We start from the raw sequence: 13620 nt of genomic DNA on the forward strand, positions 1-13620 counted from the left end.
TGTCTGCCTAATATCTACCTGCTAGAGGACAGGAGTAAAGGGAACAGATGCTGCAGATGGACAAGTCGAGACCAAGGAGAAAACTCCCAGGGGCTCAGTGCCCCATCCCATCTCCCCAACCCCAGAGGGAGAGGGCCTAGAAGTGACATATTCCAATACAATGCCTTCATGCCCTTGGGGACTGCAAAACCAGCCACCCCAGGACATGGAGCCATGACGGAACAGTGTACTGTCTGTATTTATATGTTATTACCTTTCATGGTTCTGTGAGTTGACTGAGTTCACCTAGGTGGTTCCCTCTGGGAGTCTCTCACGTCACAGCCGGATGTCAGGTGGGGCTAGAGTGATCTGAAGACTAGCTGGGCCGCAAGTCCAAAGTGGCTCACTCCCATAGCTGGCAGGGGAGGTCGGCTATCAAGCTGAAGAGTCTAGCTGAGGCAGCTACACATGGCTTCTCCATGGGGTTTCGCTTTTCATAGCATGGCAACTGGATTCTGAGAAAAAGAATTGAAGCGAGCGATTCAAGAGTGCCAAGCAGAAGCTGTAGGACTTTGTAGGACCCGGCCTCTGAAGGCCCAGAACCATCAGCTCTGCCACATGCTAGTGGTCAAAGAAATCTTTAAGGCTGGTCCATACTTGAGGAGAGGGGAACTGGAATCCACTTCTTGTAGGGAGGAGCAGTGTGCTTATGCAGGGAGGACAGGGATTGACAGTGCCCATCTTGGAGGCTCCATACCACACCCTGCCTGTAGAAGTTCCCCCGACCGGGGCACCTTGATGGCTCAGTCAGTTAAGCATCTGACTTGTGATTTCAGCTCTGGTCATGATTTTGCAATTCATGGGATCGAGCCCTGCATCAGGCTCTGCACTGTCAGTGGAATTCTCTCTGTCTCTCTCTCTCTCTCTCCCTCAAATAAATAAATAAACTTTAGGGGGGAAAAGTGCCCTCCCTGCTGTGAAGTCTTGAGGATTAGAGAAATAAAAGTTAACTGTTTAGCTCATTAGTCAGCAGAGGTAATCTAGTTTGCAGTATGGAGGCAGATTTACAAAGAAGCTAAGTAAACAGAAGTTATCAGGGCTCTTCACTTGGACCAGTCCTTACAGAGTTCTGGTTGTTTCTAAGTTATAAAGAATGTCCTAGGTAGGGGACAGGAACAAGGTTAGAGTCAAGAATCATTTCTTTGTAAACATTTTCTCAAAAGAAAGAGACCTCATTTTCCATGGTTTAGTAATTTGTCACTGTTTCTTCTCTCTCAGTAAGCACGTTAGTATCTATGTTTGTATTCATAATTATTTCCGTATTCTTTTTTTTAAAAGAGAGCTGCTAAGATTGTGTAAATTTCAGGCCTCACAAAACACAGATACTCCTACAAAAAAAAAAATGAGTTCTATCTAGGATAGACAGTCTAGTTCTAAGGACAGTCTAGAACAGTGGTATTTGACAGTTTTGTTTTTCCCATTTTATTAAAGATATAACTGACATGTAACATTGTATAACTTTAAGGTGTACAGTGTGTTGATTTGATGCACTTATATTTGTATATTGCCAAATGATTGCCACTATAGCTCAATCCCATAACTACCATTTCTGTTTTGTGGTGAGAGCACTGAAGCTCTACTCTCTTTTAAGTATATGATACAGTACAGTTATTATATATATTATGTATATAAATTTTATGTGTCTAGTATATATATTATTATACAGCATATACAGGTTATAAAGAACTATAGTCACAGTCCTATACTTTAGATCCCTAGTCTTGTAAGTAGAAGTTTGTGCACTTCAACCAATATCTCATGCATCTTTCTTCTCAGTTGGGGTGATGTACTTTTGGAGGCTGTGTGCTCCCCTCCCGCTGCCCCTATCACCTTGAAAATGTGGGGGAAAGTGGAGGAATGGTATTAAGAACATAGAGAAGCTTTTGTCTGTGGTGCCTTCTGAGCCTACATACAGGGAAGACTTCATGACTTCGCCTGTCCTCCATCTGCATCTGTAACTCTCTAGCTGTAAAAATCACTTGGATGCATGTGTGTGACATTTTCATGGCATGTTTCCATTGGGAAGTGACTTGGGAAGTAACCAGCTATTTGAATAAAGCCAGAATTTGACATTTACTTTGACACCAAAAAAATCATGCTTTGCAACTCATAAAATTTATGGTCACACAAGGGAGCAAACCTCTATATTGTGTCAGATATTTCTTATTAGAAATTGTTTCTCTGTGATCCCCTTCTGAAAAATACTTTCACTTGAATATTTCACTTAAACATACAGTATCATTTTTTGGCATTAACTTATTGCATTACACACAGAAAAATAGTTTGAGAAGTTTGTTTAAAAATGCAAACTTCAGGGTGCCTGACTGGCTCAGTCATGATCTCAGGGTCATGAGTTCGAGCCCCATGCTGGGTAGGGAGTTTAATTTAAAAAATGAAAATTAAAAAACAAAAACATTCTATTATATATTAAAAAAATGCATGCCTATGATCTTGCCAACATAAAACAACATCCACATCTCTGTTGCCACCAACCATATCACCTCTCGGCCTTTTGGCTAAGATCAATGCCACCAACCATTCAGCAGATGATAGGCAAGCATGGCATCACCGACTTCATAATGTTTGAAGACCACTCTTGAAGATCTGTGTATATTTGGTTTAATTATTTGAGTGTTCTTGGACCATGCGTGATAAGACTGGTATTGGAATAAAATAAGATAATGCATCCCCTCCAAAAAGCTAATCCCTGCAATCCACTTCCTGAAAATCTAAAGCACTAGGTCTAGAGTAGGTCCTAGGAGTTTTCACATGTTTAGACCATTCTGAAGCGGGTGATCCAAAGACCACTGTTTGAAAAATACTGTCATAAGCCATTCTTCGCTGTGCTTCAGGAACTTCAGTTTTATAATCCCTGCGTGGGTTCATTATACATCCTTGTTCCAGTCCTGGACTGCGTGATTCAGTCTTACAATGCACGTGGCTCCGTGCCGGACTGGTAGGTGAGGGATACTCCACACCTCATTCTCCACGTGCAAAGAGGTCTGCAATCACTGGGACTGACTTTGCCACCTCCCAGGTGCCCCTCAGCCCACTGGGTGTGACTATGTCTCCTCTCCTAAGGCAAGGTCCACAGTAATTTGGTCTCTTGTTCACTTGAGCTCTCTGAAATCCTGCCATTGTGAGCAAAGTCCTGTGAAGTAAGAACACACTGGCTATGTGATTATGTTGAGTTCCCAATGGCTAGAAGTAGCAACTACACATATAAAAAATAGCAGTCATTTCACTATTTATTCATTAGGTGATCATATATAACTTACTGTCAGTGTGGACATTACTAATTATGCCTGGAAAACAGCACGAACCCAAACTAGCCCAGGCAAACAGGGACATACGGTCACTCTGTGTGTGCCTCCTCACTGGATCAGACATGACTCAATCTACCTACACGGCACCCACATAGTTTCACTCACAGGCTGGGCTTTCCTCTGACCTTTATCTCTATAAATGGACATTTTAATGAACAGAAGCTTATTCCTCAAATGATTGATTAGCTAGATTCAAGCCCATTCATTCACTGAGCCCTTGATTCAGTGGTGCACAAGGCATTGGAAGCCCAGAGAAAGGACTGGATCGTGAGAGCAGCCCAGCATGTAAAGGAAATTCCTTCCTGTAGCTTACCTCGCAGAGCTGCAAAGTAGTGGCCTCGTGAGAAAATGGAAGCCTTATCTATAGCAGCCAGGTATTGGGTACAGTTTTAGGCTCTATACATGTTACTACTACTTTAGCTAGTTTAGAAATGTTTTAGCTATTAAGTGGTATCCACCCTCAAAAGTCAAATGTTTATTTTGTCTGTAGGCTGCAAAAGAGAACGTAAACCCTCAAGAATATCTGTGGTATATTTTAAATATAAAATTATACCCACAGCCCCAACAGCCAGCATATTTATAATACTTAAATGTCTCCTGACGCACTTGCAGTCAGATGCTCTGAGGTCATGTGGCCAGTCACATCCAGCCCTAACTCACTGTATGATGAAAGAATCTGAGATCATTAGTGCCGCAAGCATCCACAGTGGCCACCTAATCCTAACCTTTCATTTCACAAAGGGAGACACTGAAGATTTGAAAGGTCATGCCTCATCCCTCACCAATCCCCAGTGAAAATCCAGTTCTGTAGCCAAATCAAGCTATAAAAAGCTACCAAGCACACCAGCCCTCTCTCACCTCCCCAGGGTTTGGCCCCTGCAATTCCCACTAGGTGTAAGGCATATGATCTGACTTTTTCTCCCCGACACTCCATGTGATGAATCACTGGTGCTTTCCATATTCCCAGCAGGTGGTCAATAGACTTGGAAAATGTGAATGACCAAAGTGGTTTTGCCTAAATTTTAAGGCAAGTCTTTTGCCACCATGTTCAGTGTGTGTTTCATGGCATAGTGTAGGTAGAATCACAGCAACACAGACTCTGGATGCAATTTTGGTGGCTTGCTTGAATGCCAACATTGAGATAATTGGCTTGGTTTGTAGGACCACAAGGAATATGCTGGAGTTTTCTTTTTTTCTGGTACAGGTGCCATATTCAGAGTTCTATAGGTTGAGCTTTGGGGTTGGCTACATGGGGTAGAGAGGATAAGTTTTTGTACTTTCCTTCTTTTCTACTACCTCTTGGCATCCTTTATCTTGGGAACCATCCGGCTTTTCTGCCAAGAACACTAGTGAAAGTCCTGATCCCGGTTATTTGAAAGAGACTTGTATTGAACCCCAAGGCCCTGACTCTTACTCCTCTCCTTCCGCCAGCTGGTTGACTTTCAGGTCTACTGCCCTGAGATCGGTGCTGTAAAAAATACCAGGTGGTACATTAGAATTCGTGGTTCCCTTCTGCGTGATCTCATTTGATCTTTATAGTAGCTCTACCTGTAATAGGTACAGCAGGTGTCCTCGTATTTTTTTCCCCAATTTTTAAATAATGGTTTCAGAGATGAAAAACTTCAGAGGAAAAGACAATAAGTGGTTTATCTTGGGTCCCAAAGCCAGTTAGATGCAGAGACCTGAAGTGAGGGCTTCTAATAAACAAGGCTGGAGGCTCTTCTTCCTTCAGAAAGCCCGGCCTTGGCTGAAGGGCCTCCTGGGCCTACCTGAGTACTTCAGAGGTTAAAAAGGGTTGGGGGAATTTGCTGAGTTGATAAAGCTGTAAAAGCTGTGAGGGCATCTTAGAGAAGCGGCCATAATTGGGCAAATGGAAGAATTGATGGATTCTTTTTAAAAGTAGCTTCCAGAAGCTGGCATCAACTTACAGTAGTGTGAGCTTTCTCAACGTGCCATCGAAATCTCATCAGTAATAGAGCAAAGAGGTGAACGCACATTACATAAACGCTGAAGCAGCAGCCGCAGCCGAGCCCTGAGTGCAAGTACTAGATTAACGACCCGCCCGTCACAAGCTCCTGTGTACACAGATGACATTAAGGATGTCTCTAAGTGCTCTGAAGCCGAGGGCCCTGAGAGAGCAGTCAGTGCTTGGCTCATTCAGGGGCACATTAGCCAAGGCTCTTGTGTGCCCCCAGACTCTTTCCTGCCCCCTCCCTTACACCGAGTTGTTTGTTAGCAGCTCCAGTGAGGGCAGGGGAAGGAAAGGAAAGCATCTGCTACTGCTGTTCAATATCAGCATGTTGCCATTTGGGTGACCGCTTGTAAGTGTCAGGTGACAAACTAAATCTGCCCAGTGACCATGTTAGAGCGTCCTCAGACTAGATCTCATACGTTGAATTATTTTTCTTTCTCCCTTCCTCTCATTTATTCTTTGTCTCAGCAAGTGTGGCCTGAAGATCTCTTGTTATTTACTATGAAAAATACTGCCAGGCCCACAGAAGGAATGCAGAGTAGGATCTCTGGCCTCCAGAAGTTGAGTCTCGGGAAGGAAGAGAAGATAACCAACTGACGGGGTGTTCACTGTAAGCAGAACAAGGATGAATGTCCCATGAGGCAAATGCTTCTCTTGGTTATTTATTGAGTCACCAAATGCAAAGCTCTGCGCTCTGGGGATGGAAACGGGATGGCTCAGACCTTGCCCGTTGAGGGGTTCATTGCCAGTGACCCTGTTTTCAAGGCGAGGACCCTCCACCACTTTGTTGGAATGCCCTGGTCCTTGTCTAAATAAGCTGATGCCCGGGCGCACCGCTACATACTCAGAACGTTTAAAGAGCGGACTCTTGAATCTAAACTTGTTCATTAGTACCTCAAGTGATTCTTCAGCACATTAAAATATCACGATAGTGAGTTTTGTGCAAGAGACAGACAAGTGGACCTGGTAGGTACAAATCGATAAATGCTGTGCTCATGGCCGTGGAGGACTGTGACTGTGCCAACCAGGGAAGAGAAAGAGATGCTGTTTGTGGGTTGCTTTTCCTCAGGATTGCTATGGCAGCAGTGGGTGGCACTGCACCCCCCCCAACCCAACCCCGGGCCCAGAGGACTGGCAGGTCCCTCAGGGAAAGAAGGGGGAGCACAAGAAGGGACCTGTGGGAAATACCTCCCTCGTTCAGATCTCTGTTCACACGGTACCTTCCCAGAGAGGTCTGCCCCTTCCCAGAGAGGTCTGCCGTAACTAGGTCCTCTCTACAAGGACTGTCTTGTCCCTCCTCTTACTCCGACTTTCTTCAGAGCACTTGCCCGCGTCTGACATCACGGTTTGTGGGTCTGTCTCTCTACTAGTTTAGATGCTCTGAGGGACTTTGTCACTTCTGTTCACAGCTGTATCTGCAGTGCCTAGAAAAGTAGCTGGCACACAGTAAGTGCTCAGTCAGCACACACAGGCAGCTCGAGGAGGGGCAAAAGGATCCACACAGGCTCCATCCGTCTCTCAGCGGCTCAAATTCTATTGCTCTCAAAAACTGCAAGAATCTCAAGGGTGCCTCTGGCCTTTGTCTCCCTTTCTTAGCAGCTGGGAACACGGGAAGGAGCCACACAAAGCCCTGACCCTGTTCCCCAGCTCTCCTGCAGGCAGAGGCATCTGCATAGTGCCCCTCTCCCCTCATGGGGCCTGGGATACTCTTCCTGGTGTCTGAGTCCGGGAGCCTCAGAGCCCATTAGTTTAATGTGAGGCTTCCTGGAACATCAAGAAGCTATTTGCGGAATTGAAGAAGGAACTGTGGAGAGGTGAGTGTGGTCTGACTGAGGACAGCCAACAACAGCTGCAGGGAGAGGAGGCCAGGACTCCAGAGTCCACCAGAATCCTTTGAAGCCCTTGCCACCGGGGAGGATGGGCGGGAAGCGGGTCGTCTTGTGCTGCAGCCCAGTTTTTCTGAGAGCGTTTTCACAAAATGTCCTGCGTTACAGGTTAATGTACAAGACACGAGTTGTAAGTGGAAAGTTGGCAGAGTCCTTTGGAAATTGGCTAAAGGGCAGGAAATAAAGGGTAGCAATAAAAACCTAAAAGGATGTTAATTGGGGAGTGCCTCAGGGAACAGGGTTGAGACCAGCTTTTTATTATTTACATTAAAAATACTTCGAGAATGGTTTTGAAAGGATTTTCATGTTGGCTAATGAAACAGCATTGGAGAACTGTGTGTGGAAATGCAAACAGTGGAATTAGGGAAGGATTCAATTTATTGATGGGACTGAAGAGAGCATTTTCTAACATGTTTCTGTTTATCATCCCACTCCCATTCTGTTGGCTACATCTCCAGTTGAGTAGCGGGCAGGATAACTTAAGCTTAAACAGCTCAAACCTCTACATGTTTTTGGCCAGCAGAAAGCACTTGAAGAGATTCTGGCACCCTAAACCCAGGTTAGTCCTGAAATTAAACGGATGTTATCTTCAGACCTAGAAATCTTTCTTTAAGAAGGCGCTAGAAGGCAGATGGAATCTCCTATTTAGCTACAAGCTCAAGATTGGAACTGGAGCACCTGACATCATCTCCCTACTTCCCAGAACATGTCTTATTCTGTGGAGTTCAGGTTGTCACAGAAATGTACTGCAGACCTACCCCAGAGTAAGCTAGCCTCTTGTAGGCAAAGTCATTGCATACTGGAAATAATGACATACAGTGAGCCAGGATTTGAAGTTGGGAGCCCAGAGCCAACCTTTGCTGCCCTCTCGAAAGCCTACCTTAGAGTTTAGGCTGTGTAGGCATCACAGAGGCCACCGAGCCCTGCATTTCCTTGTGTGCCAACAGGGGCCAGTAGGCACTCTCTTCAGCCTTGCTACTTAGAGTGCTGTCCAAGGACCCACAGCATCAGCATCACATAGAAGTAAAGCTAGAAAGGCAGCCTCCAGCCGCACCCCAGAACTGAATTAGATTCTGCCTTTTAGCAGGATCGCAGCTGATTCCTAGGCACATTAGCATTTGAGAAGCACTGCTCTAACATTTGTGGTGCCCAGGGGTCACAAGGAATTAAAGCAAAAGGGATTTGGTTGCCTCACTAGAGTGGAAACCAGACCACATGAATTCAGTGAGTGGCCTGAGGATGGAATTCTGGCATTTGGGACTTTCCAAGCTGCTGTAAGCTTAAGATTCCCCGTGTTGTTTTCCTTAATTTGGCTTCATAAAGCACAGTGCCTTCTCTAGAATGTAAATTTCTACCCTCAAAGTGAATATGCCTTTTGAGAAAATGTTAAAAGCCAGTCCAGTATACCCTTAAGTTCTCTTCTCCTATGTGGGGGCCCTGCACTGGGCCATTAAGCTGATTGTTACCATGTAGTTAGCAGGCCACATCAGCCTGGTACCTGGAGGCTGCTTTTCATTTGAGCTCATTTTCCCAGGGCCCGGTGGGTAGGCGTGTGCTATTTTGTTGTTCTGTGCTGCTGGGTGTAGGCTGTTAGTCTACAGGCCCAGCCCTGTGTCAGGGAGTCACGGGCCTGGGCAAACCTTTCTAAGAGTAGGAGGCTTGGCTTTCAAAGATGTGGATTTGAACAGTGTGTAGGCTCTTAGAATTGAATTCTCTCTAGATCTGAGATGACCTAGCAGTGACTGTGTGTGATGGGGGACACAGCTGCTTAAACTCCAAGCTCCTTCCTCTCCCTGTCCCTCCGCTGGCCTAAAGCTTTCATGCAGACTTGCTTTTAGAAGATAGGAAAAAAGAGAGGGGTTGAAGGAGCTGGAAGGTTGATGAAATTGACCTGCATGTGTCCTTAGCTCAGGAGGTGGTATACATGGGCTGGTTCTGCCCAGTTAGAAGGGAATAGCAATGAAATCCCAGACTCTTTTCCTGCCAGAGTTGGGTGAAAATAAGAGTTGTGGCCTAGCCCCAATTCTGCCGGATTTGTATGCTTACTAGTTTCATCAAGGTTATTCTGTTCTTCACAAAGACTTTAGGTGGATCTTGAAATATCCCAAGTCATTCCAGGTCCTAGAGATGAGGAAAGACTTAAAGTTTGCCAAGATCCACATTGGAGATTCAGATTTAACATGTGTCCTTTGTAATTTAGGCTCGATTGAAGCCCCTTAAACCTGAGTACAGCCTCTGAGCCCCATCCTGACAGGTGAGAAATCCTGCCCCTTGGGGTTCAAACAGGTAAGCCAAAAGGTGATTCAAGTGAGCCCATTAATAAGGTGTCTCTTCAGTCCTAGACAAATACAGAATAACTACTGAAGATCCAAGGCTGGCCTTGTCTGTCCAACAGACAGAGCTAAGAAGCAGGGAAATCTGTGTTATTTCCTGTTATTCATCTTTTTATTTTTAACTTTTTTTAAACATTTTATTTGTTTTTGAGAGACAGAGACAGCATGAGAGGGGGAGGGGCAGAGAAAGAGGGAGACACAGAATCTGAAGCAGGCTCCAGCTTCTGAGCTGTCAGCACAGACCTGATGCGGGGCTCGAACCCACAAACTGTGAGTGAGATCATGACCTGAGGTCACAGGCTTAACCAACTGAGCCACCCAGGCACCCCTGTTATTCATCTTTATACATAGAGCACCTGGCCCAGAGCAGGCCCTTACTAAGTATTTGTAGAATGGATTGTGCAAAGGAAGGAAGGAAGCAAGCCTCTGGCTGCTTTTCTGGCTTGCACAGTATCTATTGTAAGTATTATTCCAGCTATGTCTCAGGCATTAATTTTCAATTAATTCTTCTTTGTCAACTCTTGAGCCTACCTGTTGAGTCCCACTTGTCTATACAGCAAGTCTCCAAAGGAGGCTACCTGTGGCCACAAAGCTGGTGGCACAACCAAGTACTTCATAGTGCATACCTAAAAACCCCTTGGCGTGGTGAAAAAAGGAAAGAATTCCAAAACCAATTTGTTATGGGAAATAATGTGTTCCCAACTTCTTAAGCAGGAATATCCCCATTCTTTTCAGGTAAGAGTCTACGATCTCTCCAAATATGAGCATGGAGCAGATGATGTGCTGATCTTGGCCACCGATGGACTCTGGGATGTCTTATCAAATGAAGAAGTGGCAGAAGCCATCACTCAGTTTCTTCCTAACTGTGATCCAGATGACCCTCACAGGTTTGTGTATTGCTGTGGTTGTAGGATTATACCTCCAGCCGGTTTTACATGGTGGGACTAAAATAAGTAATAATCATGCATTTTTCATCATTCATGATTTGTAGTAGAGCTGATATGGATGGATTAGGAACCAAACTGCAAAAGGGATAACATTTCTTATTAGAAGTACTTTCACAACCAAATAAAAGCCCTCCTTAAGTTGAAGCTAGATGCAAGTGGTATAAAGAATTTGATCTGTAAGGTATTTTGACAGCATATGCTTCTCACATTCTTCCCTCATAATTCCAAAGTGGGAATAATCCATTTTGTTATCCTCCTGGCAAGAGCAATACCAAATGCTCCCAGCAGTGATTTTTATCTGTTGGGAAATTATTTCTTTTGAGAAACATTGGGGAAAGAGAGAAAGATTAAAGTAGGTTTTCCTTTGTAGCATAGTGGCACTGTAAATACCCTCAACAGCTCTAGGTGACCCTCAGAAATACACAGAAATTCCTCTCAGGAGAAAGGCAGCTTTCACTTAGAACACAAGGAAACAATTTGTACTAAAAGCCAGTAAAAGCAGCAGACAGTGGAGTGGGACCTATGAATACTTCGTTCTTGAATTTATCAGTCAAAAATACAAATGAATAACATTTCAAAAAAATTTTAAAGTGTTGCAAATAGGAACATGGACCAGAGACTGTAAATTGATTGCATAGATTTTAAAACTAAGGAAAGAGAACTTCTGGAGATGACAAATATAAAAATAAGAATTAAAAACCCAGTGCATTAAACAGATTAGAGACAGTTGAAGAGAACAATAGCGAACTGGAAAATGGAGCTGAATAATCCATAATATGGCTCAAAGAGACAGGAGGGAAAATGTAAAATGAGATTATGAGACTAGGGGTATGATCTAAGGTGCTCTCAATAGAGTTCCAAAAGGAAATACTGTAGATGAGAAGAAAAAGTTCCAGAACTGTTGAATGAAAATGAACTGAAGATCCAGAAAGCCCAGCAAATCCCAAGCAGAGAAATGAAAATTTTAAGTAGGTATGTCATAGTGAAACTGAAGAACTATAAACAAATAAAATACTAAAAGCAGCCAGAAAGAGAGACAAAACATATATATATACACATGTATATATATATACATGTGTGTGTGTGTGTGTGTGTGTGTGTGTGTGTGTGTGTGTATACATGTATATATAGCATTTAGACTGAAAGCTGACTTTTCAGAAACAACAGGAGCCAAAAGACAGGAAGTTATATCTTCAGTTCTCTCAGAAAAGAATATTTTATTAATGTAAAAGTTTTTCTTTAACATATGAAAGAATTTTCTTATATAGTAAAAACATCACTAAAGAGGATAAATTGAGGACATTTTTACGCAAAACACAGTACGAGGAATTTTATTACCAACCAAACTGCTCTGAAGAAAATTCTAAAGGATATACTCAGATAAGAAAAGGAAGTGGTCCCAGATGGAAAATCTGAGAAATAGAATGGATTAAGCTAGGATCTTAGTAAATCTGTAGGTATACTGACTGTGTAAAACAAAAACAAGGATGTCTAATGTATAGTACTAAAAATAATAGAATTAAAATAATAAAAACTGCACAGTAAATTGGCAATGGGGGATAGTAATCAGCTACAGTATACTACGATTCTATTTGAAAAGAGTTTCTCTTAAAAATGTTTAGCTTTAGACTTTAATAGCTAAGAAAACTACAAAACAAATAGAAAGTGTAACTTTGAGACTAATCAAGGGAGAGTAAACCTACAGGGAATCAGAAAACAAACTTCTAAACAATTTACAAATCAAAAAATTATAATAAACATTAGAAATAACTAGGGGTTTAAATAATGGGAAAATACTACATATCAAAACTTTAAAGGCTGGGGTGCCTGGGTGGCTCAGTCCGTGAAGCGTGCATTCGGCTCAGGTCATGATCTCACGGTTCGTGGGTTTGAGCCCCACATTGGGCTCTGTGCTGACAGGCAGCTCAGAGCCTGGAGCCTGCTTTGGATTCTGTGTCTCCGTTTCTATCTGACCCTCCCCTGCTCATGCTGCCTCTCTCTCAGAAAAAAATAAAACATTAAAAAAAAAATTCAAAACTTTAAAGGCTGAATCTTGACCCTTTTTTTTCTTTTTTCTTTTTTTTTCTTAGTCTAATGAGCCATGCATAGATGAAGACCACACTTACCCTTGACCTGCCAGAAGTACCCACATCTCCTCTATGTCATAAGATAGCTTTTTCTAGAGCTCCCCACTATATCACAAGGAACCCCTAGCCACAAGCTGTAGACTCTTTACTACAGAGAAAGATTTTCTGAGTAGGACTTTGAGGGCTGACTTGTTTTATGGGGCGATTTCTGCCTATATTAATCACATAAACAGGTACCTAAAGACTTCATGTAACTTTTAGGTGCTAGGAGCCAAAGGAGTAAAGCTATCTACTTGTAAATCATATGTTCTTTTCCTGAGTACAGGCTATTAGTAAACACCTGTCCAACTTTTTCTTTTTTAATGTTTATTTTTGTGAGAGTGTAAAACAGTGCAAGTGGGGGAGGGGCAGAAAGAATGGGAGACACAGAATCTAAAGCAGGCTCCAGGCTCTGAGCTGTCAGCAGAGAGCCAGATGCAGGGCTCGAACTCACAAACTATAGATCATGACAAGTCATAGTCAGATGCCTAACTGACTGAGCCACCCATGCACCCCAATACCTGTCCTAATTTTAAAATTTATATCTCTTGTCCTTATTTCAAGTGAAGTGAAAGCAGAATAAACACAGAAGAAGTAATGGAAGGACAATTATAGATAAGAAAATAGAGAACAAATATACAATAAAAATAAATGATCAGTGAATTGTAAAGTTGCAGGATACAAAATCAATATACAGAAATCTGTTGAATTTTTATATACTAATAACAGTCAGAAAGAGAATATGAGGAAACAGTTCCATTTACAATTGAATCAAAAATAATAAAATACCTAGGAATACATTTAACCAAGGAGGTGAACACCTGTACTCTGAAAACTGTAAAACATTGATGAAAGAAATTGAAGAAGAAAAAAAGAAATGGAGGGGTACATGGGTGGCTCAGTTGGTTAAGCATCTGACTTTGGCTCAGGTCATGATCTCACAGTTCATGGGTTCAAGCCCCGCATTGGGCTCTGTGCTGACAGCTCAGAG

At 43.0% G+C, this 13620-nt stretch overlaps 1 protein-coding gene across 1 annotated transcript in view; it reads left to right on the plus strand.

Moving 5' to 3' along the window:
- The window catches only part of PPM1H (protein phosphatase, Mg2+/Mn2+ dependent 1H), a 259966-nt gene that overhangs the window by 227183 nt on the left and 19163 nt on the right, over positions 1 to 13620 (plus strand). Inside the window, exon 11 of the mRNA XM_077778812.1 lies at positions 10292 to 10443. Coding sequence (XP_077634938.1) covers positions 10292 to 10443 — 152 coding nt within the window. The remainder of the gene's footprint in view (positions 1 to 10291; positions 10444 to 13620) is intronic.

The sequence above is a fragment of the Crocuta crocuta genome, unplaced genomic scaffold (assembly GCF_008692635.1).
Source record: "Crocuta crocuta isolate KB4526 unplaced genomic scaffold, BGI_CrCroc_1.0 scaffold791, whole genome shotgun sequence".
NCBI lineage: Eukaryota > Metazoa > Chordata > Mammalia > Carnivora > Hyaenidae > Crocuta > Crocuta crocuta.